Source organism: Sorghum bicolor, chromosome 10 (genome assembly GCF_000003195.3).
Source record: "Sorghum bicolor cultivar BTx623 chromosome 10, Sorghum_bicolor_NCBIv3, whole genome shotgun sequence".
Lineage (NCBI taxonomy): Eukaryota > Viridiplantae > Streptophyta > Magnoliopsida > Poales > Poaceae > Sorghum > Sorghum bicolor.
In genome coordinates this window covers 46,820,692-46,847,699 of record NC_012879.2, presented here as the reverse complement: position 1 = coordinate 46,847,699, position 27,008 = coordinate 46,820,692, and the positions used below count along the sequence as shown (strand labels likewise).

Below are 27,008 nucleotides of genomic sequence, written 5' to 3'. Positions count from 1 at the left end.
AAGAGGCCTACCAGAGGCACCTGGGAAGCGTCTTTGCCGTGTGCCGTACGATTTGCCGTGTGCTGTAGCCACGACACACGGCAAAACAAGCCAAATTCGCCGTACGTCGCTCACGGCAAAGAAATCTACCGAAACTCTATTTAAAATTATTTTCTGATTTTTTTAATACACACTTTGCCGTGTGCTGTGAGTGGGCACACGGCAATGTTTAATTTTCAGATTTTTTTTAATGAAAGGTTTGCCGTGTGCTGGCTTAGTAGGCACACGGCAAAGTTTAATTTTCAGATTCTTTTAATGAAAGGTTTGCCGTGTGCTGGCTGAGGGGGCACACGGCAAAGACGTTTTCCTTTTTTTAAAAAATAATTACTTTGCCGTGCGCCCGGTGAGCTGGCACACGGCAAAGCTTGCCGTTACGCAGCCCGCGGCGTTAAGTCACTTTTGTGTGCCGAGTGCCGTGCCAAGCGCACGGTGTCATGTTTTGCCGTGTGCCCGACACAAGGCACACAGCAAAGAAGCCGTTCGCCGACTGGCCCTGTGCCGTGCGTATTTTGCCGTGTGCAGCTCACGGCGTAAGTTTTGCCGTGTGCCTGAGGCACTTTGCCGTGTGCCCCAGGCACACGGCAAAGCACGCGAATCCGGTAGTGGCATGATCTTTAACAGCTGCTGCTGGATTGTTCGGTTTCTGTGAGATTGCTCTAGAGCTCGGCAAAAATGGCATGAACAGAGTAATCCGGGACACGCCATCAGTGTGGGTCTGTCATCTGTGGGAGACGCGGGCGCATGAGCGTGGAATACATGGGCCAGCTTGAGGAGCATGCAGCGACCAGACCAGAGCACCTGATTTTTTTTTTTGTTTTTTTCCAAATGTTTGTTGCGAACCAAGCTATCATGTCCCCAAGAGCCTCGACGTCGTCCTCCAACGGAATACCTACCTCAAAAAAGCTAAACCTACTGCACCGTCTCTTTCAGAAACCTACGCATCTGCAATTCTGCATTACTCCTTGAAGGTCTAAAGACTAGTACTACTCTAAAGATTTACTTGTTGGAAAATAAAACTGAACTAGTAACGAGCAAGGACTCTGCACGGGCCACCAAAATTCAACGCTTCCCACGCTTTGAAACTTGAACCACTACCGTTGGAAACCTGCTGATGATCTCGCGCCCTATAAATGCCATGCTGAGCCTGAGCCAATAGCACCAGCATCATCACACTAATCAACAGGCAGGATCAGCTAGCTAGCTAGCTCCTCTTACTACTGTCACCCAGCAGCTAGACATCTCACCGAAGAGGGAAGCAGCCATGAAGACTACTAGCTCGGGCATTGCAGTCCTCCTGGTGGCCATGCTGGCGGTCCAGGCCGCGGTGGCCGAAATCTCGTGCCCCGACGTGCTCAACGACCTGTCGCCGTGCCTGGCCTTCCTGCAGGGCAACGCACCCCAACCCAGCGGCGAGTGCTGCGGCGGCGTCAGGGCACTCTACGCGGCCGCGGACACCAGGCCGGCGAGGCAGGCCACGTGCCGGTGCCTCAAGGCGGCATACCTTCAGGTCCACGCCCAACTGCCCGCGGCGCAGGAGCTGGCCGGCGACTGCGGCGTCCCGATCAACTACAAGATCACCCCCGACATCGACTGCGACATGTGAGTACTCGTACTACTCCATGCATGCATGCGTTGCGTGCACGTTCTTTCTGTGAAGGGGACGGGGTGCATGCAAGTTTTGAGGGCCTGAAACAACTATCATTCGTTCAAACTTTTTCAGAGAGGAATGATCGAACAGCTAGCTAATCAGGCGTTTGTGGCAGTCAAATCAAACGTAATTACAGACGAAACTGACATTATTTTGCCCCGTTTGTATTTGGCAGGATTAATTGAATGAAGGGATCCTGTTCCCGTATCAGAATCCATACGACGGATGGTGATGATCCAGTGCCCTGCTACTAGTATACTGCACCTGCACTGAGTTACTTATAGAATAATGGATTTGGTGATGTTGTGCTGAATAGTACTGTTCGCCTGTAATCGTGTGATGCCGTCGTCGTTGACTCGTTGGCTTGTTATCTGTGTTAATCTCGCATGTACTCGTGTTTGCAACTATACATACTGCTGTGATCCATTTATAATGTCTAGTCAATGTCTGAATGTCGCCTGTATTCAGGTTTATCGTGGTATGCTCGTTCTCACTGAACACCGATCCTAGTCCTAGTCGCGCGATCCACGCTTTTAGCTGCTTAATTCACTTTTGCAACAATTGCATCCAGGTAAGAAGTAACTAGTAAGCGTGCCGTGGGCCTGTGGCCATTTAACATAGTGGAAGCAGCGACACTGGCATAACAGCCTGTTATAGTACTTCTCTAGCTGTCTTAACAATAAGAATCAATTTAGCAGGGGCTTTTGTTGGCGTAAAACATAGCCACAAACTAGAACACTACAGCATGCGGATAGCAGATCGATCAACCTTCGCCAGGCTCGTGTACATCGGACCACTATATATGTGTTGTTTTAGCTTTCTACAAGTACAACGAACATTCACTTAACCTGGACATGAGGTGTGTCCAGAACTCCAGATACATGTAGCATGTTGTCAATAGACATCCAAATAAGTGGGACAGAGAGTGTAACCTGGAGATCACTTACGAATGCAAACTTATTATCTTTTGACTCAATTAGTAAGATAGTCTTTCAAAATAGATCTCCTACTTGAAAGGACTTAAATTTGACCACCTTGTCATAAACTCTAGCCACATGTACCCTTATATTTTTAATATCTCCTTTAAAGCACCCGGATTTACCTCAATAGGTAAAATAGCCTCTTGTCCACATACAAGAACCAAAAGAGTAACTTTCATAGCACCATGTCTAGTCACACGATGAGCCTTAAAGCCTTAGACAAAACCTTATGCAAATTTTTAAGATTATAGTCCATTTTTTCTTTATAAATTTGGTTAAAACCTTATTGCTTGGCTTGGCTGAATCATTCGTGTAAGCATAATATGGAGATGGATTGAGCAACTTAATCTTATAAGGTTCGACAAACACATGTACCTCTTTAGATATGAATGGTGTCTCTTCATCTATAGTCAAAGCCTAAGGAATATCGAACTTATGATATGCTCAATAATGAATTCAGTTAGCCCACGCGAGTCATATTCTTGGGAGGGACCACTTTTATCCATTTCATGAAGTAATCAGTAGCAACCAATATGAAGCAATGTCCCTTAGAGGGGGGAGAATGTATTTGCCTAATGAAAACCTATTCCTAGCCTCTGAATGGCCAAGGTTTTGTAATAAGATGTAGCATCTGTGGTAGATGTTATTTGAATATTACCAAATCCTTACAACATTTGTAGTAAATGGAGCAATCAATTATCATAAGGCCAATAGAATCCAGGTGTTCTAGCTCAAAAGTCACTTCATCTTTATAGTTGATTGATGTGTACCACAAGTATCTTCATGAACCTCACCCATTGCCACTTGTGTTTGCGATTTATCCAAACATTTGTGCAATACACCTTCATAAGTTTGTCAATGCAAAATATCAATCCTATTACCAAGATTTTGTAAGTAACTAGCAATAGGTTGCCTCCTATCATCAATATTGACCTTGCTAACCAATTTAGAACTCATAACCAAAACACCATTTATTTTGTAAAAACTGGAGCATCTTGTGTCATCGGCTGGACTGTCTGGTGTGGATAGGGACTCAACAATAGCGATAGCCTAATGAAACCGGACTATCCAGTTTGTCAAGACTATACATCAACACTTTCAAGCATAGGTTGTTCAACAATTGCAAATTGCCCTTCACAAATAACATAACCAAATGCTTGTTGTGCTAAAATATTGGCTCTGACATTCTTATGCCTAGTTATATTATGTATAGAAAAATCAACAAAAGAAGATACACCATTAGGTTTTGATCTAAATAGGCATTCAATGTCCCATTAAAACATTTAAACACTTTACAATGTTGTTGAACACAAGTAACAAGTCACTGAAAGCTTCAACTTGTTTCACACCCATGTCTTGTTAAAATTTTAGTTAGAATAAGGGAGCTTCATACTCTCTCTATGACATTTATTGGCATTCTAGGTGGCTTTGTGATAGGATCCAATATGAATCGGCACGAGGATAGCTTGATCTTTATGACAGTAGATCAAAACAATAAAGATAACTTGTTGCAAACAGTGGTTAACTAACTTTATACCTGACAAAGGTTGGATGCAATCAAGCGACGGGGAGAGAGACACCGAAGCCGCGAAGACTTTGACTCGATCTCCGAACGACCGCAGAACCACAATCCGAAGCTAATCCACAAAAAATGGTGCAGCATAGAGCACGAACTAGGGGAACCTATCTTCACAAGTTTAAGAAGAACAAATGTTGAGTAAGGCACTAAGCAGCGCGGCTGCAATATCAGTAGTTTATCAAATAATCAAAGGTCCATAATAGCTTAGAGGTAGGAAATATTTATATTAGGAACAACCCTCTTAAATGAGTATGAAAACAAAATGGAGTTTCTAAAGAAAGAAAATGTGAAAGGCCCCTTCGAAATGGATTCTCAAAGTGGTTTTGCGTGACTGTTGACCTCCAGCAGTTTCCAATAAACTGACCATAACTCCTTATTGGAAAGTTCAAATGACAAACCATTTCTTGGGTGTGAAACTAGAATCCAAGAGCTTTCTAGCAACATATGCAATGCACCATGAAACATTGTAGATTGGTACAGTTTTGCACGGAAAGTTGAACCAATATTTTGTCACGAAAGATTATTGACCTTCTGAGCAGTCTTGACTAATCCAAACATAACTCTTGATTGTGACATTCAAATGAGGTGGGGATTGAAGCATTGGAAAGTGGACTTGATGGGCTTTTCAAAATGTCCTCATAGACCTCCAAAGCTTCATAGAGTTGAGAGTTATGACTGATTCTTTCCGTTATCCGAACATCACTTATGGATGTTCGAACATTCATGCAATCAGTTTCGGACGGCCGAACATTCATGTATGTTATTTTTCTGATGTTGTCATTCTTTATTTCTAACTACAACCAATGTAGAGCACTTAGATAGAATAACATTCTCAAAAGTGTAAAAATTACAATCGGTAAGGAAAGAATTTACCTGCTCTTGTAGCTTCTTAGCACGGCTTCTTGTAAGTGGACCTTGATTTGTAGTATTTGGACTTGAACCAGCGTGCGTAGCTGGGATGTCCTCATCACTTTGATCTTACGACACTCCTACATCTCTAGAGGCGTTCATGGGTATTTCAGGCAAAACATGAGTGTATAGATCATATTGTTGATCTGCTGGGTCGGCCTTGCTATTTGGTTCTTCCTCCATTGCATGTCTTGGTCGTGTGCAGGCTTGGGTGACCTAGCACTTGATGGTATCTAACTGGAACACATGTTAACACATGAATTTTATTTCCTATTGAGATGACTCTCTAGAAACCCTAGATGGTGATTTTATCAGGTTTCCAACTTGAAAATCTTATAGAGGTCTTATTGGCATGTTCATGTGCATGATAGTTTTAGTTGGCTTTTGGAATTCTTTTTCCTTGCCCAAAAACAGGGTTTTCTTTTGGCTGATCCTCAATGACATATTAAGTACAGGAACATTCGAAGAAGGAAGAATATGAACTTGGATAATTACCATTGTGTTCTCCACCATAATGCAGTGGAAGAAACTCTTGATCACCTCTTCTTGAATTGCGCCTTCACGGGAATTGTTGGAGTGCACTCAACTTTCACTTCCATTTGGATTACAGTGTCTTAGAGGATGTCAAGCTTTTCGAAGATCAGCTTGGTTGTCCTTTCTTCATGAATGCAGTAATTCTAATGTGCTAGACCATCCGGACATCTGTATCACTAGAAATGAGTCGATCTTCAAATGATGCTACCAGGCATGGAGATTTGCAAGGCATCCTTTATTAGAGAGTTATCCCTTTTAGTTTATGGGATGAGAAGTCTGCCTCTTCCTTTGAATTATGGACTCATTCTATTTTGTCACTAGAAGATATCTCATGCATTATTGCAGTATTTTATAGAAACAAATCGATTGCATGTATGAGTCAAACCTACATCTTCTTACATCCATTCTTCTTATTAAAATTGGGCAGGGTAATGCAGTGGCGAACCGAGGATTTTGTCTAAGGGTATGTCATCCAAAAAAATATATGCTATTCGGTAAATCTATTTTAGCAATTCGGTAATCATTGTAAAATTGACAAGATGATTCAATATATTTACACTAATTAACATAAAAATGTTTAAATTCAAGAATTAAGTTCAAACTATCCACTAAATATAGTATAAATAGTTCAAAAGCTATACTAATAATTGAAATAAGGCATAAAAGAGAATCAAAGACTTACAATGGTATTTTGTGACTACTTTATTCGAGATTCGAAAGGGACGTAAATATCTTAATTATATCATTTTTATCTACTTCAAAAGAAAATATCTGCGTGTAGGGTAGGGTAAAGACTCGAGATCCGTAATTATGTATTGCCGTATTTGGCTCCCGTACATGATCCCATCTGTGATCTGACGTCTGGCACTCTGTCTCCCTCTCAGTCGCTGGGCTGTTGGCCGCATGGGCCGCTTGCCTGCATATCACGACTCCGGCCGCTTGCCTCTCGCTTGCCGCGCCGCTGGCCTCTCGCTTGTGAATATTTTCTTTTTTTATATAGAAAAAAAAACGTATATATACTAGACTTCTACACGGAATTTCAAGTAAGAGCAACTCCAGCAGTAGCCCCTAAAATTAGGTCTCTACTTTTAATTTGGGTGCTCCCCCTACTTCTTAGGGCTCATCTTTTTTGCTTAAACCTATTCTAGATAGAATGACAGAAAAGGACCCACTCGTCATTTTTTTTTTCTTCTTCTTTTTTCTTCTTCTTTGGACAGGGACACAATTAGAGCATCGAGCCGGTTACCGTAGGGTGTCATGCACATGCAAGGGAAAGAGAGAGAGGGAGCATGCACTGGGGCTAGGACATGCGATGGAGGAAGGGGGTTGTCCTATTGGACCAACAGGAATAGGGTTTGGGAGAGAAATATAGGTGCCCAGCCAAATATGAGGTGTGGAGTAGGGGCTCTACTGGAGTAATGTTTTTAGTCTGAGCACCCATATTTAGCTATTGGGGCTTGAGTAGGGGCCCTGCTGGAGTTGCTCTAATGAAAGACGAAGCCAATAAAAACTAACAAAATTAGATCTAATTATAAGATGATGGAATGACAAAACAATTTGCAATATATGGATTCCTTCTATATTTCATATATACTATTAGTAACTGTGCTTACTGGATATGGTGTTAATAGCTTGCATTAAGAGGTTGGAAAATAGTGGGATCACACAATTACTGGTAGATGATGTAGATGACTTGCATGTTGAGATATAACTTATAGTGTGGATTAGCTTTATTAGAGATATTCTATATTTCATATATACTAAAAGTAGTAATTGCACTTACCGGAGATGAGTGGATAGCTTGCATTAAGAGATTAGAAGTTAGTGAGATGATACAGCTATTGGTGGTAGATGATATGGATAGTTAGTGAATCATGATGTGGATGACTTGCATGTTGATGAGATATAATAACTTGTAGTGGAGATTAGCTTTATAAGAGCTATATAGATATATAGATATAGATTTCCCTTTTGTTTTCCTTGCTTATTTTCGTGCTTTATTTTTTTGTTTCCTAAATTTATTTATAGCATTTATTTATTTTTCTTAATAGTTTCCAATGAAACTAAGCAGTATGGGCTACGACTAGGGATGAAAATGGTATATATATTTTTTGACTGTATTCGAGACCGAATTCATTTAGAAAGGTTCAAATCTGTTCATATCTGAGTTCGGATATTCATTATCTAATACCATATCTGAATACTTAAAATCGCATATTTATAATGTCGACATCATCCTATCTGGCACCGCTGAGACTTTTCGTATTCGAATCCGAATCCAACCAGAAATATGCCGTATCTGATCCGTTTTCATCTATAGCTACAACCCCTCCTGAATACTCAAGAAAATACAGCTCATTTGTTTAATAAAAAAGAAAACATGGTATTAAAAAAAATACATGCCTCAATTCTTAATTCTCAAGGTGACCCGCTAAACTAATAGGTAAAAAGAACGCACCTGAAACCCAAAGCTAATGTAAGGATGTGATCTTTGACTAACCAAAGCCAAGTGTAACCATAAAATATTTGAGTAACATGAATACAAGTTAATAGTCAGCTGAAAAACAAAGCAGAGAAATATGAAAAGTTATGTCAGATTGTAGCCCATCTTTTATTTCAATGTAAGCATGATCTATGACTCACCAAAGGCAAGTGTAACATGGTTATCAAAAAGAAAGGCAATTGTAGCCATAAAATATTTCACTATATTTTATGAGTTTCAGTTAATAAACCATCTTTTATTTTTTTGCAAAGCAGGGGTATTATTAAGTTGAAGGGCAGACAACTCAAACACTATAGGCGACTTAACATTTTCTTTTGTTTTTAGCTAAATTGGAGTACTAGCTTTTTCCTTCGCATTGGACGCATTGATAATAATTGATTGGAAGGACCATCCATAAGAACAGCTGATATGATCGGTTAAGATTCTCCTTTCTGCCAATCTCCATCATCAACTACACTGAACCAAAGCACAACATTATTAAAATAATTGATGACAACAAAGGCGTTCATGAATCACGTGGTTTCAGCCCAAAGAACGAAGTGAATAAAAGAGTCTCATCTTTTGTACAAATCTTTTTTTTTTGTTTGAACTGCTTCAGCAGTCAGCACACAGATGAGCTAATCTGAACAAGGGATCCAATTAACTAGAGCGATTGAACAATCCTGACTCAAGTCTATCCTACAAATTCACACTGTCATGGCATACAATAAAAATGAAACCTTTTGCTCAATAAAACCATGAAACTAACATCCTCTGTCTCACACCGGCATTATCTTCCTCTGCTCCACGCCGTCGGTGGCAGCGTCTGCCGCCGATGTCGTCTGACCTTCAGCGTGCACCATGTCATAGGTGGCGTGCACGCCGAAGAGCACGTAGTAGACAAGCATCGCCGCCGTGCAGATGCCGAAGCGCATGTAGGCCAGGGAGCCGAGGGAGCCCATCAGGAACAGGTTTGTGGCGACCGACATGGCCGGCAGCCACGGCATGAGCGGCGCGCCGTACACCTTGGGCGCGCGCTGCTGCTTGGCGAACAGCGCCAGCCCCGCCGTGCCGGCCGCCCACAGTGCGCCGAACACCACGTACCCGGGCCACCGAGCAGCGTAGCCCGAGCTGTAGTACACGGACATGCCGATGGACGACAGCACGATCAGCGCCAGGAAGGCGAGGAAGGTGCGCGCCTGCGCGGGTGACGTGGTGCCGGCGACGTAGTAGCGTCGGACGAGGAGCGCGACGGCGACGAGCGCGAAGATGAAGAGCGTGCTGATGGAGGAGACGGACGCGAGCACGTCGAGGCTGGAGAAGAGCGCGACGCAGGCGGCGCCGAGCGTGACGGCGATGGTGGCGTAGATGGGGGTGCCGGTCCTTGGGTGCACGAGCGCGAAGTAGGGCGGGATCATGTGCGTGCGCGCGATCTGCGTGGTGTAGCGCGCCTGGCCGAGCGCGCCGACGAGGAGGCCGCTCGTCATGCCCTTGAGCGCGCCGAGCGCCACGATGTAGCGCGCCCACTTCATCCCGGCGGCCGCGAACGCCACCGAGTAGGCCGCGTTGGCGTCGATGTCGCTGTACCGCTGCATCCCCACGAGCGCCAGCGACATGGCGCAGTAGACGAGTGTGATGGCGGACATGGACGAGATGAGGCCCAGCGGCACGTCGCGGCCGGGGTTCTTGGTCTCCTCTGCCATGGTGGCCACCATGTCGAACCCCGTGTAGGACCAGTACACGACGGCCGCGGCGCGGAAGACGCCCGCGGCGCCGAAGGGGAAGAAGGACGGCGCGAGGTTGGCGGGCTCGAAGTGGGAGAACCCCGCGGCCAGGACGAAGGCGACGATGGCGATGCCGACCACGGACGCGACCGAGTTGATGGTGGAGGTGAGGCGCGCGCCGGAGACCGCGAGCGCGGAGGTGGTGCAGAGGACGACGACGGCGATCGGGTCCAGCAGATTGAATCCGTCGGCGAGCGCGGGCACGTGGATGCGGAGCGCGTCGCTGTCGCGGCCGATGAGCGCCGCGAGGTACGACGTCCAGGACCGGCCCAGGCCAGCGGCGCCCACCACGGCCTCGAGCAGGATGTTCCCCGCGGCGATGAACGCGGCCAGGTCCCCAAGCTCGACGCGCAGGTACGAGAAGGAGCCGCCGGCGGACGGGATCTCGGTGGCGAGCTCGGCGTAGCAGAAGGACGAGAGCAGCGCGGAGAAGCCCGCGGCGGCGTAGGCAAGCGGGATGGCCGGGCCGGCGTCGAAGCGCGCCTCCTGGCCGGTGAGCACGAAGACGCCCGAGCCGACGACGGAGCCGAACCCGAGGAAGGCGAGATCCACCCAGGAGAGGCACCGGCGGAGCGGGTTCTCGCTCTGGGCGAGCAGCGTCCCCGCCTCGACGGCCTCGGATGAGCGGCTGGTGACGCGGTCCCGCAGTCGCGGGCCAGTGGACAGGAGCGCGCCGCCGTACGCGCGCCAGCTCTGGAAGGAAGGCTCCGGGAAAAAGTCGGCCTTGCTCCACCGCCAGTACCGGCGGTGGCCCGCCGCCGGCTCGCCCCGCACCGCCGCCGATGTCATCACGGATGTGTGGACGGACGGGAGAGGCGGAGAGAGATTGATTTCGTGTTAGCTACTAAACCCCCGATAAGCCATCGCCGATCCGCTCTGCTGGCGCAAAGAGTGTTATTGGTTTGTTTGGATTCTGCGAGAGAGATATGATGAGTTGGGAGAAGGCGCGTGGATAGATGGCGACTGTTGAGGCTGTTGCCAACGTCAGGAAGCCGGATTTATCTGCAACCAAAGAAAAAAAAAAGGCAGGGCGCGCCGCGCGCCTGCGATCGGGATTTTGAGAGGTCAGAGAACCGGGGAAAGTTCGGCGTACGGTGAGGCATCGAGTCGGAAAGGCGGGAACCCACACCTGGGGAGTGGGGACGCGAGGGCGATGGCCCGCTCGTGGGCCGGGGTTGGTTTCAACGCGATGTGGTGGACTGGACTGGTGGTGCACTGGTGCGTGGCTGTTTCACCGAGGCTTTGTTTAGTTTACCACGAAATCCAAAAAGTTTTCAAAATTTCCTGTCACATCGAATCTTGTGGCACATACATGAAGCATTAAATATAGATGAAAACAAAAACTAATCACACAGTTTGAGCCTGGTTAGTCCATGATTGGATAATATTTGTCAAATAAAAACAAAAGTGTTAGAGTACCAAAATCCGAAATAATTTCGGAACTAAACAAGGCCCGACGCCTTTGTGAAAATATTTTGGTTTTGACTACTCTAATATTTTTATTTTTATTTAAAAATTATTGTCTGATTATAGACTAATTAAACTTAAAAGATTCAACTAGTGATTTACAGGCAAACTAGTTTATGTTTTCTTTTATATTTAATATTTCATGCATGTGCTGTAAGATTCAATGTGACAAGAATTTTAAAAAGTTTTTGATTTTTGGGTGAACTAAGGCCTTGTTTAGTTTCTAAAATTTTTTAATTTTTTTTTATATTCTCGGTCATATCGAATCTTGCGGCATTTGTATAGAACATTAAATATAGATAAAATAAATAACTAATTACACAATTTACTTCTAATTTGCGAGACAAATCTTTTGAGCCTAATTAGTCCATAGTTGGACAATATTTATGAAATATAAAAGAAAGTACTACCATATCTATTTTGAAAAAAAATTAAAACTAAACAAGGCCCGAGTTCATTTCCGCGCTTGGTAATGGCACGTGGGGTGCTTACTGCACATGAAAAAAAAAACATTTTTCCCCAAACAAATATCCCATGAATGTTGGACAAAAGAACAATACTATACTTTTTGCCAGAACAAATTGTTGCACAATCAGATTTCAGATATGATTTTTTTTTTCTCAAGCAATGTCTACAGGCCCTCCGATCAAAATTGGACCGCTATCGACCAAAGTATTGTTGAGTTTTCTTCGTCCTCTCATTTGGCGTTGCTTGCCCGCTCTGTGTGCGATTGCCGCCGGCCCGCCGCACCTGCCGCTTGCCGCTTGCACCGACGTGCTCGCCCGGTTGTGTCTCCATCTTGGACCAAATGGTGCTACCGCCATCGCTCTCAGCACGTGCTAGAAAATAGGTGAAACGACGGGACATCGCGTCCTCAATTTTTTGGTGTATATTGGGCCGGACTCAGCCCTGTTTATTTGCAAAAAAATTCTAAAATTTTTTAAAATTCTTTATTATATTAAATATTTGAACGTATATAAAACATTAAATATAAATAAAAAATAATTAATTATATAGTTTACCTGTAATTTGCGATACAGAATTTTTAAGCTTAGTTACACCATAAATGAATAATAATTATTAAATATAAATTAAAATATTATAGTAACGAAACTCAAAATTTTTCCACTAACTAAGGCCTTGTTCGTTTGACAGGGTTTGAGGGTGGGAATTGTTCAGCTAATTTATATTAGTAGTAATAAACCTATCAATCCATGTGGAACAATTCCATGACATCCAATACAGATGAAACGAACGGGCCCTAAACAAGGTCTCAATGTGGGTATGGATAAACCAGTAAATTGTCGGGCGTTGACGAGCCTACCCAGAATTTCATGAATGTTGGACATTTCAGAGCAATGTCTATAGGCCCTCGGATCTAAATTGGACCGCTAAGGACCACAAAAGTTGTTGAGTTTTCTTCGTCCTCTCATTTGGCTCTGCTAGTCCGCGCTCTGTCTGCAATTGCCGCCGCACCTGCCTGCCGCTTGCGCCGTCGTGCACGCGCGGTTGTGCCTTGAGGCCTGGTTTAGGTCTGGTTTAGTTTAAAAAATTTTGCAAAAAAATTTAGATTTTCTTTTTTTTCGAAAGCGTGCATTGGCACGTGTTGCTTTAAGGGAAAAGTGGAGTCTGAGTACAAGCACGTAAAGAACCATGGCGAGATGCCACGGGATGACGGCCGAACACACTAACACAAAGCACCGGCTTTAACGGTGGAGCTAAACCGATATACTAAGGAGAGAACTAATCCGCACAAAGAGAGAGAGGGGTGGGGCGGGACACTCTAGGAGAACAGGTGAACGAGCGGCGAGAGGAGCCGGAATCCCGCAGCCACCCACGACTCCATCTCCTCCTGGATGCGCTTTAGAAGCAAGGAGCAGGAGCGGTGGGCGCCGTCGAACGTCCTCCTGTTGCGCTCCTTCCAGATTTCCCAGGTGACCAAAAGAACAATGGAGTCAAAGGGCTTGCGCACATCAGTATGAATGATACTCCTAGTCTCCAGCCACTAATCCACGAGAATCCCGTCCATACCCAGGGCGTGTTGCTGAAGGTTCGCGATGCTCAGGAGGCGGAACCAAACCTCCCTACTGTAGACGCAGGCAAGGAGAAGATGGTCGGAAGTCTCATCCTGCTGACCACAAAGCGAACATACCGCCGACTGCTGGAGACCATGGCGCGCCCTTCTAGCTGCTGTCCAGAGCCATCCATGGAGAGCCAGCCAGAAGAAGAACTTGACTTTGGGCGGCGCCTTGGTCTGCCACAGCTCCCTGGCACCCAGAAGTGAGGTCGAGCCCACAAAGAAGGCGCGGTATGCAGAAGAGCTGGAGTACTGCCCATCAGAGGTCCATTTCCAAGTGAACTTGTCGGCAACGCCCGGCGTGAGGGTCACCGCATGCAGCCTATCATCCACCTGTACAATCTCCAGCATGATCTGCTGAGTCCTGGCACCAGAAATGTCCCGCACCCATCGCTCTCCATCCATCGCTGCGCGCACAGTGCGCCTCCGGTTGCGCACACTGACCCTGTCAAAAAGTCGTGGTGCCAATCTCGCAAGCGGTCCGTCCGGGAGCCAAGAGTCTGTCCAAAACAAGGCCCGCTCGCCGTCACCGACCTGCACAGTGACTGAGGCATTGAACATAGCCTCAACGCTCTTCTCTGTACGACACGGGAGGAGGGCCCAAGGCGCATGGACGTCTGAGCGTCGGAGCCACTCCCACCTTAGCCTCAACGCAAATCCCCTGAGATCAGGGAGTCCAAGGCCACCAACCTCGCGCGGGGAACATACCACCGGCCAAGCAACACGGCAACGACCACCGGACACCTTGTCCGAACCCGCCCATACGAACGCACGACGCCGTCTGTCGATCTCTGGAATAGCCCATGGAGAGAGAGAGCGCAAGTGATGGAGACATGTACGGGAATCGCTGACAGGGTGGTTTGGGCAAGGACGGTCTGGCCGGCCAAGGTGAGCAGGTCGCCCTTCCATCCTGGGATCCTGGCAGCAACGGAGTCAAGCAGAGCTTGCTCGCTGTCTCTTGACAGCCGTGAGATCGAAAGCGGCGCTCCCAAGTATTTCAATGGGAAGCTCTGAAGGCGGCAGGGGAACACTTGAAGCACCTCCTGAACTTGCTCGCCCGAGCAATGGATGGGCGTGATGGAGCACTTGTCAAAGTTGGTGGAGAGTCCAGACGCCCCCGCGAAAAGCTGAAGAATTTGCCGGACGCAGGAGAAATCCAGCTGGTGCGGGGCGATGAAGATGACAAGGTTGTCCGCGTAAATTGACGTCGGAACTTGATCACATTACCAGGCAGAGGGTGAAGCTGACCCCGCCTGTCCGCCTCAATGAGAAGGGCGTTGAGGACCTCCATGACGATGATGAACAGGTATGGAGACAGCGGGTCCCCCTGACGAAGCCCCCTCGCGTGGTAGATACGATGTCCCGGCCGACCATTGATCAGATCCTTGGTCGAGGCCGTGGAGAGTATGTAAGAGATCCAGTCACGCCACCGCCTAGGGAAGCCCCTGTGCTCCAAGACCTCCAGCAAGAAAGGCCAGCAGACCGTATCGAACGCTTTTGCTAGGTCCACTTTTAGCAAAATCATGGGAATTTTGCGGCCGTGCAGCCAACGACAAGCAAGCTGTACCGTCCTGAAATTTTCGTGGATGCGTCTTCCCCTAATGAAGGCTGTTTGGTTGATGCTGATGAGCTCGCACATAAAAGGCTGAAGGCGCATAGCGAGGGTCTTAGCGAAGAGCTTGCCAATTGTGTGGATTAGACTGATCGGCCGGTAATCGCGAAGCGTCTCCGGGTTCTGGGTTTTATGCAACAGGACCATGAGAGCTTCATTTAGACAATTGAAATTGCGAAAGTCCATGTCCCAGAACGCCGAGAAAGCACGCATGACATCCGCGGCCACCACAGCCCACACCGCCTTGACGAAGCCCACGCCGAACCCATCCGGGCCGGGGGCTCTGTCGGATGGGGATTCCATGACCGCGTGCGCCACCTCGTCCAGCGTGAACGGCACCTCTAGCACGGAAAGGTCCAGCTGCGTCAAGGGGAGCAGAGCGAGGTTGATCCTGTGAGTGCGCGTAAATGGCGTGCCGAGGATGCTGTTATAGTAGCTGTGCACGGCGCCCGCCTTGGCTTCATCCTCAGTGAACGTTTGGCCCTCGTGCTGTATGGCTAGCATATAGTTCTTCCGTCGGCGGTGACACGCTTGCAAATGAAAGTATCTGGTGCATGCGTCGCCGTCGCGGAGGTGCCGGGTGCGTGCTCGCTGCCGAGCCATGGTCCTTGCCAGAGAGGCGAGGCCAAGGACATGCGCCTTGAGCTCCCGGTGAAGCTCCAGCTCCCCGGCAGACAACTGCCTAGATTCTTGGGCGACGTCAAACGCGTGGATGATGACCCGCGCGTAGGCGAGCTGGGCTGTGACATTGCCGACCCTGGATGCGGACCAGCTGCGAAGGGAGCGGGCAAGACCACGCAGCTTGATGTCGAGATTTTTGCAGGCGTCAATGTTTGGGTTTGGCTGCCCCCATGCTGATTGCACCGTGTCGAGGAATCCAGGAACGCGCGTCCAGAACTGCTCAAAGCGGAACCGTGGAACCGCCCAGGGGTGGGAGTTCAACACGAGTAACAACGGAGAGTGGTCCGAGCAGTCCGAAGCGAGACTCCGCAGGTGGTGAAAGGGGTATAGCTGCAGCCACTCGACGGAAGCGAAGGCTCGGTCGATGCGTTCAAGGGTGGGGCTGTCTCTCCCATTTGACCACGTGTACAGGCGACCGGAGAGGTGGAGCTCCTGGAGCTGCAACACATCGATCGTGTCCCTAAAAGCACGCATGTGCCCGCGGTGTAGTCGACCGTGATTCTTGTCCACCGCCTGGTAAATCAGGTTGAAGTCACCACACACGATCCACGGCCCGGCGCAAGCCGCACGAATGTCCCTGAGCTCCTGCAGGAAGGCTGTCTTTTCGGGAGTCGAATTTGAGCTTGGACCATAGACGTTAGACAGCCACCACGGCTGTTGGGACGCAAGCGATCGAATCTCAATGGTGATAGAGTAGCGACGTCGGACTGAAGCCGAGACATCCCATTGGTCCACTCGCCAGGAGATGGACGCACCACTTGCCACACCAGATGCCGGTAGATAGCCAAAGTCATAGCAAGACCCAGTAAGTTCCGTGTTAATGGATGCTGAGATGTTTGACAGTTTTGTTTTCTGGACGCACACTATGGACGCCCGCTGAAGTTCTACAATATTACGAAGCACATTCCGCCGCGCCCGACTATTGAGTCCACGCGCATTCCATAGCAGTAAGTGATTGTCGCACATTTGTGACGAAGCCGCAGGGCATACTCGCGCGGGGCTCAGACGCGACCCGTGGTCGACGGAGCCACCCCGCCAGCAAGCATGGGGAAGAGGCGCCTCATGTCCTCCCGGCGTTCCGAGGATATGGCATCATGGAAGGTTTCCTGGAAGCGAAGAGCGATGGAGGGATCGGGCGTTGCAGGGTCCGAACGCCCTTCCCATTTCCCCAGGAGCACCCGCTGCGCTTGCTTCTCTTGATGTGGGTCGCGGAACGCGGACTTGGCGGCGAGACGCTCGCTCCGGCGTGATTGCCACTCGTCCTGCAGCACCTAGGATCGGCGAAGGCGTGGCCGCTCCTGCAGCACAGCTTCCTCAAGAGGCAGGAGCATGTTGCCAATGAAGTCTGCGACGGACTCCGCTGTTGGCCCGCCTTTAGCAGGAAGTGCCTCCGGCCCTGGCACAGGCAAGTCAGAGCATGGCGGGGCCGCATTGACATACTCCTGGGGCCCTGGAGCGGGCAAGTCGGAGCATGGCGGAGCGGAGGGCTTGCTGGCATGCTCGCCTGTGCTGACGTCCGAAGCGCCCGACTGGAGCAGCTCTGCCCCTACAAGCTTCGACCACCAGTCAGAGCAGGACTGTGGTGGAGCGAGTGGCTGAGCTTCCAGAACACGAGAAGCTTGCTCCGCCTGGACGCAGATGCTAGGCCACCAGTCGACGAAAGGCGCCGGAGGGATCCCGGCACTTCGGCCGTCCTGGAGAAGACGCGGGGATATGTTGATGAAGCGCCCAACGAGTCCTGGTGCGATGGTGCTGCTCTCCCTTAGCAGAACCTGTGTCGGGGTGATGTCGAATAACAGCGCCCGGCGGCAGGACAGCGAACTCGCTGGCGCCGTAGCGGTTGGCCGTGAGCTGAACGGCGTCTTCAGAGAGATGCTTCTCGAGGGCGTTGCAGGAGGCGAACTGGGCGCTAGGCGCATCCGGGGAGAACCCGACAGAGAGAACGCGCGTTCGCGCACCGGACAGAGAAGCCCCCCCACCAGGACTGCCCGCTGCTTGGGGCTAGAGACCTCCTGTCTGAACGCACAGGTGGGGTGCGAGTTCCTGTGGCGGGGGTCAGAGTCAACCGAGTCGTCGTCGGAGTCGCGCCGCGGGGATGGGTCGTAGTCATAGTCGAAGCCATGACCCGCGTCTCCTCCGAAGCCATCACCTTCGTCCGCGTCATCATCATCATCGTTATCGGGGGGTCTAGGGGGAGGGCGCAGGCCCTGCAACTCCACAACGCGAGCGAAGACCTGGTACCGCAGCCCCCGTCGCACGCCGGGGTCTGGGACTCCAGGCAGCAACGGCTCGGGGATGAAGATGGAGTCCACCGGGAGAATGAGAGATGGGTCCTTGCACCAAGCCTGAACGAAAAACTCTCGGTCGTCGTCAATCGATCGGTCACGGACATTGCTGACTTGAACCTCGCAACAGCAGGTCCCCAGACGTAATTGGGCTACTGCAACTTTCCTGGCGTGCGCAGGCAAACCACGGAGAGCCACAACTACTCTGAGACTGAATTCCGCAAGCACGCCGCAGGCTTGACGGGACCACAGCCTCCAACGCAGGGGGATGAGCGGCCCCCAGCCCGTCGAGGCCAGCACGCGATCCCGGTCCTCTCTGCGCCGGAAACGGACGATGAAGTCGTCCAGCTCGTGACCACGAATGTCGACGTTGTCGCGGAGAATGTTGAAGCGGTTGCGAAGTGCCTCATAGATAGCAGCTGCGCGGATGAGCGGTCGGGCACCCACGACCATGGCCACCAGAGCTAGCTCAAGAGCGTCCTCGGCGGCTTGAATTGCAGCAGTCCGGGGCACCACCACAAGGGAGGCGGCATCTTGCCCAGCAGCGCCAGGGAGCACTCCATTAGCATAGGAGCGCTCAACTTGGCTGGGGGCACGTCGCGAAGCTTCACGAGGCGGCGGGTTGGAGGGACCCGCTTCCATTTCAGAGCGCCTCGCACGGGGAGCGGCGTCAGCGGCGACGCGAGGCGACCGGCCAGAGGAGCGCTCGACCCAGGAGGCATCATGGACAACGGGGGAGCGGCTGAGAAGAGGAGCGGGCACCGGCTCCACGGCGGCGTCCCTGCGCGGACGACCCCTGCCGGGCAGAGGGAATTCAGGCGTAGGAGAACGGCGGTAGTGATGGGGCACGTGGACGGAGCTGTTGCCGGTGGATGCGTCACGGCCAGAGACGGTCTCCGCGGACCCAGCACGAACCAGGCGCCTCGGCGAGTGTCGCGATCGGAAGAGCTGCCGCGCAGCAGCCCGACGCTCCCCCTCTGATAGCGGGGATCGCCCACGCTTGCGGAAGTCTCGACGGCGATCGGGGCACTCCGCGGCATGGTGCCCTTCAGCCCAGCAGCGGTAGCAGCGCGTCGGGTAGAAGCAGCGCGCACGAACATGTCCGAAGCGCAGACAGCGGTAGCATGCGCCTTTGAGCTCTGGAGGGAGGAACGACGGTGAGCGCGGCGGAGAACGGCGAGGCGGAGAGCGCCGACGCGGAGAGCGCATCCTCCCGAAGCGCCTACTTTGCACCTGGAAGAAGCCCTCCGCATCCTGGGCCCCGCGTAGACGAGCCGGGTGCGCGGCGGGGGGGGGGGGGAACGACGGGCATTTGGCGCAGCCGCATGCTCAAGCTCCCCACAAGGCGGGGGCGAGTAGCGGGCGTCAGCCAAGAGGCCCGCAGTCCTCTTGCGGCGGCGATGGCGTCTGACGCGGCGGCGCTTCCGACGCGGACCCTGCGTCTGCGTCCCCTCCCCTTTCTCCACCGGCAGGCTGGCAGGCTCGTGGGGCTCAAGCTCCGAATCCGAGGACGCCTCCGAGTCACTGAGGGCAACACGACCGGCGAGGTGCTCCTGGAGGAGGCCAGTAGAGTCGGCGAGGAGCCCATCTGGCGGCGGCAGATCTACGTCACCCTCCGCGATTCGAGCCCGCTCCCGGCGGCGCGAGGAGTCGGCGATGTCGGAGGGCCCGCACCCAATGGCAGCAAGGAGCTGGTTGGGGGACCCTGCATCGAGCGCCGCAAGCACCACCGGGTCGAGCGAACGCGCGGGGGAGGACTCCTCCATGGCGGCGACGGTGCAAACCAGATCTGCTCACAGCACGCACACAGCCGCCCTGGACCACTACGGGCAGGGGAGAGAGGGGAGGCGAGGAGCGCGCGAGGAGTAGAGGGCGGGCCGACGGAGATTACCTCAGGCAAGGGGGCAGGGGCGGCGGCGGCGGCGGAGGCGGAGGTCGGGGGCGGTGGGGGGCTCATCTCCTCTGAAATTTAGATTTTCCATCACATCGAATCTTACGGTGTATACATAGAGTGTTAAATATAGATAAAAATAATAACTAATTGCACAGTTTGTCTGTAATTTATAAGACCAATCTTTTAAGCCTAGCTAGTCCATGATTAGACAATATTTGTCAAATACAAATAATAATGCTACAGTGTACATTTTGTAAAAAATTTAGAGCTAAACAAGGTCTAAGACTATCTCTAATAATCATCATTCAAAGTACGAGACTCATTCATCCTTTGATAACGCTGCAGACAAAATGTTCAATATCTATTTTTAGTCTTCCTCAACAACAAAACATAAAAGACAACACTTTCTGTAAATCGGTCTCCAGAAGATACTACCCAAATTTATATTATGCCTCTCCTGATACTTTAAATGGATCTCCAGATACTTCCCAGATTTATATTATGCCTCTCCTGGTACTTTAAATGGGTCTCCCAGATTTATATTATGCCTCTCCTGGTACTTTAAATGGGTCTCCCGTATAGATACTCTGTTGAAGACTATAAATATTGCGTTAAAAATCCATTTTAAGTTTGCGTTCGTCTTCTTTTAGAAACAGCCTTGACCAAATGTGCTACCACCATCGCTCAGCACGTGCTAAAGAATACGCGAACCACGGCAGATGGCGTCCTGAATATTTTGGTGTACATTGCGGCCGGACTCAACGTGGGTATGGATAAACCCGTAGACAAATTAATTATGAAGTTTTAACTAACACTGCTAAATATGCGCGCACGTGCTCCCTCTGTCCTATAGCGCATTCTAGAAATTTTAAGACAAACTAAGAAAATGCATAAAAGATATATATATCCTCATTTTATTTTCTAATTAGATGTTATTATCAATGTGATTAATCGTGATTAGTTGATAAATGAAAAGTATTTAATTTAAAATTGAGGTTTGTCCTCTAAAATATATTATACTTGAGAACAAAATTTAAATGTCAAAATACACTATATTAGAGGACAAAGGGAGTATTTATCAAAAACATCATTACACAATTAATATTACACTAGAAAGACTAAATCATTAGCTTCAATGAGGTTCAGAATCCATGAATTTTCATTCATTATTTCTTAATGCATATCTCAATAAAAACGACAATGAGATCAATAGTGTCCAGAAGCTTAATTAGGATAAAAATATGTGTCTATATATATGAGCAAAGAAAGACCCTAAATTCATCATCGTACCTAGTATGTTCCATCATTAGTAGTGGATCTAGAGTATATAATTATGAATATATCATCCAGAAAAAACATTTGCTTGTGAATATATCGTAACTTTTATTTTCATACTAACCATGTATTGGTGAGTTATATATTGAGTTTTGGGCCTTTTTTGATGAGGACGCATATAAAAAATAGAAGTCAATGAAGAGTTAGTTGTCAAACTTATTATAACAAAATATTAATATTTATGGTACCTAATTAGTATGATTGGATATATATTTGAATTTATTATCGTAAATAAACTTATTTGGAGATACAAATATTGCTAATATTTTCTACAAATCTAGTTAAACCTAAACCAGCGCGAGTCTCGGACTCTTTTTATGGGACGGAAGGAGTAGACATCTCTCAGTTTTCACATGACAGCCCTCATTATTTATCGATGATTGCACTGATACGTTTATTTTGATTAGATTCGATGACAAACCGTTCAAGATTTCAGTGTACGGTTAGATTAGTTGGACCATCTGCTGATCTAGGTTTTAATAATAATAAGTTCTGATGAGAAATACGTTTGATGAACACCTCCATGTTCCTTTCTCAGGCTGTGAAGCTTCAGATGGTAAACTCTGTTTTCACCTGCCTTTCAACCTTTTTTGTCTCTGGCGAGGGTCAGACTTTAGTGACAAAAGCTAAGAAAGATGGAGGCCTGGGTGTTCTTGATTTAAAAACTCATAATGAGGCCCTGTTGACGGTCCTTAATGCTTACATTTAACCATTAACTAATCATAGAAAAGGATCAAAATGCAACCAACACCTAGACTTAGGGTTTTATCTGACAGAATTTCACGAGTTTTGGTGTTTGTCTATTTCTGCAGAGGGTTATCAGGAAATATGAAAGAAAGGCCCACACGTCGGGTTTACATAAAGATATTAAAGTGCCGCGCAATTTTCTACCATCTAGAAGACTCTAGAAGCTACGGGAACGAACGGGAGGCCGATCGGGCCCGGGGGCAGGGCGCCCGCCCAAGTCCCTTGGGTGCCCGCCCAGCTACAGTAACCAATCAGCTTCAACTTCGCGGATCGTGCTCCACCGACCTAAGGGACCAAGGAAAACCGTGCGATTAATGTCGGTTTGATCCGACGACCCATATTCATCTGAAAAGACTATATAAGCAAGGCCCCCTGGCCCCTGGAGAGCATACCTCTTCTACAGAATCAAAGTTAGGGTTTCAATTCTTCATCCAAGTAGAGAGGATCCCTCTAGTTCTACTAGTTCTACCTCTAGTTCATCTATATCTAGTTCTAGTTCATCTAGTTCTAGTTCTAGTTTCTCTAGTTCTAGTTCTAGTTAGTTCTAGTTGTAATTTAGAAAATAGGGAGAGAGAAGAGGAGAGCGGAGGAGGAGCCGGATCTGTTGGATCTTCCTCAACATTATACTTTTGCAGCATCTGGTTCGTTCTTCATCGTTCTCCAGGTTCTTCAATTCATAATTCCTGAGTTCTCTAATTACTTTTATTTACATTCAAGTTATTTATTGGATTCCCGCTTGCATCAAGTGCTCTAATCTTTGAAACATTAGAGTAGTAATTAATAGATTAGACGTGGTGTTTAGTCTTGCAATCACCTGGAATTGCACCCAATCCTGCGGATTGTTGTGGTAGCCTTAGGGTAGTGACAGCCCTAACGGTCGACGTATTCCACCTCGTTCGGATCGGTGTTTGTAGGACCGTAGTCGGAGCTTCCTAGCCCCCTTCTCATCTCTTTCTGTGGTTAGTGTTCTGATGTCCCGAAATAGATAATCTTGAAGTAATTCTTGATTCTTAGATCAACTAGAGAACTCTTAGGAAACTTCCTCTCTTCCCACCAAAAATAATTATATAGTTATCCTTGGGCAATCTTGGATCTTAGTTAGTACACTCACGTTCTCTGTGGAAAATCGATACTCTGGAATACTCCCGGGTGAAAGCTACATCGGTATCCGTGCGCTTGCGGATTTTTCTGTTTGCGTTTAAAATACCCAACAGGCCCTCCTCCTCAAACAGCTTCATAAGTTCTTCAACCGAGTTGATGTCCCTTGGGTTCATTTAGTTTGGGAAAAACAGTATTCTAATGGGAAATTGCCAAATCACACGAAGAAGGGGTCCTTGTGGTCGAATATTTTGAAACTGCTTGACAAATTCAAAGGCTTGGCTTCGGTTTAGGTGAGGGATGGTGCCTCCTGTCTTTTCTGGGATGACTGTTGGGTTAGTCAGCTACTCAAACAAGCCTACCCAGAATTGTTTTCTTTTGCTAAGAAATCAGAAATTTCACTCAAAAAGGTGCTTGCTGTGGCCCCAACCTCTGAGCTCTTTAACTTGCCACTCTCTACTCAGGCTTTTGCCCAGTTTCAGGACTTGCAAGAAATCATGCAGAACCTAATTCCCAGTGCAGACTTTGACTCTTGGTTCTATATCTGGGGAAATAGCACATTCACTTCCAAGCAAGCCTATACTCTCCTAATGGGAAGTAATTTGGTGCATCCAATCTTTAGCTGCACTTGGAAATCGTCTTGCTAGCCGAAGCACAAGGTGTTTTTTTTGGCTTGTTCTTCAAGACAGAGTCAGCACCAGGAATTTGCTGAGAAGAAAACATATGTTCTTCCCTTCTTATTCTTGTGTGCTTTGTGGAGAAAATGTTGAGGAATCTGTGGACCATCTGTTCTTGGAGTGTGGCTTTGCAAGAGATTGTTGGGCGCTGATTGGTCTAACTGTGATCAGTTCGCATGCATGGTTCAGAGGTTTGAAAGTTTCAGAACCCGAATTGGCAAGAGTTTCTTCATGGAGGTGATCATTATTATGTGCTGTAGCATCTCGTCTGTCAGAAATGATGCAATTTTAGAGGAATCCTAGCTAGCAGTCTTCGGGGCCTTCAACTCTTAGTTTCTTCAAGCAACTCCTTTGGAAAGTGAAGAAAAAGTACTTCCCCCCAAATAGAATTATGGCTAGAGCAAATTGTGTAATTAAGTCAATTTTCTTAGTTTCTTTTTCTGTCTCTTGAATCAGTTCCATGTGCTTTTGTGTAACCTTTTTGTAATCTTTGTAACTCTCTTTCTCTGTTTTGTGTTTTGCTCTAATAAATTTCAGTAGAGGTCCTTTACCTCTCCTGTTCTCTCAAAAAAATAATAAGTTCTATTACTAATTAAAATTATATCAACAATTAGTGATTAAAATATTTATTTATGATGAAAGGCTTAATGGGTCAAATACGTATATAATAAGTTTAGACGGAAACCAAAAGAAGGTAAAGAAAAAACGTAAGGACGTGGAAGAGCAACATTGGATCGGAGAAGGATTCTGTCTGAGGGGCCTTTAATTTGTATGGGAAGCCGAGCGGACCTTATACGCACGGAAGGAAAAAGTTTCCCAAAAAAATATGGAAAGAAATAATCAGATTATTTAGAATAAGAATCCCAGTCCAAAAAGTCTAACATACCTTTCTAAAAAAATACAAAAAAAAAACAGATTATTTGGAATAGGAGTCCCAGTTTAAAAAGTCTTATACTGTGAGACATATTTGAGATTGAATAGGAGATTTATGTCTTACATGTAAGATTAGGGATAACCGAAGGCTCATATTGCACGATGTGTGGATCAAACAGTTGTTATAGAAGAAGAGTAAGATCTAGCATGACGGGAGACCTCATATAGCATGACGTTTAGATCGAACGGTTATTATAGAGGAAAATCCCCCTCAGAAAGGTTCACTCTTTTATAGTGTGATTAAGTTGCTTTAAGATGGGTACAAATTTCTTTGGGAGGTTCACGAGAGCAATACTCAAGCAATAAACCAATCGTGCTAGGAAGAGAGGGAGAGTTATGCAACAGTGGATACACTTGTTTTAAGGTCTGCGCATAGTTCTGAAAATTTGCAAGTGACAAATACAATGTGGCCAGTTTCACCATTCACAAAACCTTGTATAGAATGAGATATGCATGGAGGGAGATACCCAATCACTACTGCAAAAAGTTTAATCACCGCTTGAACTTTCTTCGCTAGTTCATAGTCTGAGGGGTCTCAAAAGGGTGCCTTACCGATGGTTATAAATGTTTTCACCATCAGCTCGGCATATGATCCGATGGTGAACACAATGACAATCTTCGCCACCGCATGAGGGTATTTGGGTTGCGTACTTTATGTAAAGGCAACTTGAGAAATAGCCAAGTGCCTATGTATATGAGAGATGGCTAGTTGTCAGGCCAAGCCTTGGGGATTAGGCACCCATTTGTTAGGTTGAGAGATTTTTGTTGGAGCTAGGAAATAGATGAGTGTCTCTTTGGTTGAGCGTTAGGCCACCCAAGCTTTGAAATCTGCTGGGAGTAACTTATAATCATACATGGTGAAGTAATTAAGAGATCAACTTTGTTCTGCTCCCCTAAATCTGAAATGTCTCTTTTCAGTGATTTTCATGATAATTTTTGGGAGAATTTCTTATTGTTGCTTAGGCTGATCTTTTGCACAATTTTGAGAGGTTTTGGGACCCTTGGAACTTGAGCAAACCATTGTTTGAAGCCTAGCTTCTATCTACCTTGTTCCAAGCCCCAAAAACCTCTTTCCATGATTGTTGCATGTTGGTGATTTCCTTGAGAATTCATTGAGATGAGCTTTTGGTGCTTCTCATTGCTTCCTCTTGGTGCCATGAGGTCTTGGAAAAATGTCTATGCTCTGCCTTTGAGCTGAATTCCAACGAGCACTCCCAAAACTCTTCCCTCTAGAATGTTGTGAAATCCCCAATATGAGGAGAAAACAATCGATTTTCTTGGCCAAACATTGAGCTTTTGGTCAAGATCTCTTGGGGATAAATTCACAGTATCCTAGTAGAGATGTGTACAAAGTTTGGTGCCAATTGAATTTCATTTGGTTGAGTTGGAGATTTTCCACTACTATATTCTACTTCTGCGCTGTGTGGCGGGCAACAGGGTGAACTTGTACGCGGACGACCTGGTTGTGTTCATCGCTCCACAGGCAGGTGACCTCCGGTTCGTGAAGGCGGCTCTTGCGATCTTTGGCTTGGCTTCTGGACTTTTCTCCAACATGGAGAAGAGTGTTGCATCCCCAATTCACTGCAGCGACCTCGACATCGCTAAGGTTCGGGACATCCTTTCCTGTCGCGTGGAGGATTTCCCGTGCTGCTACCTGGGAGTTCCACTTTCGGTGCGCAAGATAAAAAAATCAGATGAACAACACTTAATAGACAAGGTTGCAGCACGGATTCCGACCTGGAAGGGGAATTTACTGAATTCAGCTGGGCAGACAGCCTTGGTGAAGGCGACCATGTCAGCCATCCCGATTCACATGTCCATCGCCCTCTGTCTCTCCTCGTGGGCGCTGCAGTCCATTGACAAACTTCGTCGAGCCTTCCTCTGGTCAGGGACCGACTCTGTAGGTGGTGGGAAATGCAAGGTGGCGTGGGAGACCGTTTGCCGCCCAAAAGAGCTGGGCGGGCTGGGAGTGTCTGATTTGAGGAAGGTTGGCATCGCGCTCAGGGTGCGCTGGGAGTGGCGGGATCGCTCTACTCAGCATGGCACCATTAGGCGATCTCAGCTTGGCTCCGCTGATCACGCGGCACGAGCGTTGTTCCAGGCGGCAACGGTGCTAACTCTGGGAAATGGACGCTCAATATTATTCTGGTCTGACAGATGGCTGGACAGCTGGACTGTTAAAGAGATCGCGCCTCTAATCTTTGCATCGGTGGGATCAAGAAAGAGAGGAGCAACAGTAGCCGAAGC

The 27,008-nt window shown here is 47.9% G+C and overlaps 2 protein-coding genes across 2 annotated transcripts; one reads left to right on the top strand and one right to left on the bottom strand.

Moving 5' to 3' along the window:
- Positions 1,213–2,160, top strand: LOC8072675 (non-specific lipid-transfer protein 4). The gene is made up of 2 exons (XM_002438465.2): positions 1,213–1,638; positions 1,863–2,160. The coding sequence occupies exons 1-2, from the start codon at positions 1,301–1,303 to the stop codon at positions 1,870–1,872; spliced, it is 348 nt and encodes a 115-aa protein (XP_002438510.1). The 5' UTR covers positions 1,213–1,300; the 3' UTR covers positions 1,873–2,160.
- LOC8072674 (cationic amino acid transporter 8, vacuolar) lies at positions 8,697–10,955 on the bottom strand. The gene has a single exon (XM_002437064.2). The coding sequence runs from the start codon at positions 10,742–10,744 to the stop codon at positions 8,951–8,953; it is 1,794 nt and encodes a 597-aa protein (XP_002437109.1). The 5' UTR covers positions 10,745–10,955; the 3' UTR covers positions 8,697–8,950.

What these genes read in the sequence shown, in the direction of transcription:
- LOC8072675 (XM_002438465.2), top strand. Translation starts at nt 1,301, where the DNA reads ATGAAGACTACTAGCTCGGGCATTGCAGTCCTCCTGGTGGCCATGCTG.
- LOC8072674 (XM_002437064.2), bottom strand. Translation starts at nt 10,744, where the DNA reads ATGACATCGGCGGCGGTGCGGGGCGAGCCGGCGGCGGGCCACCGCCGG.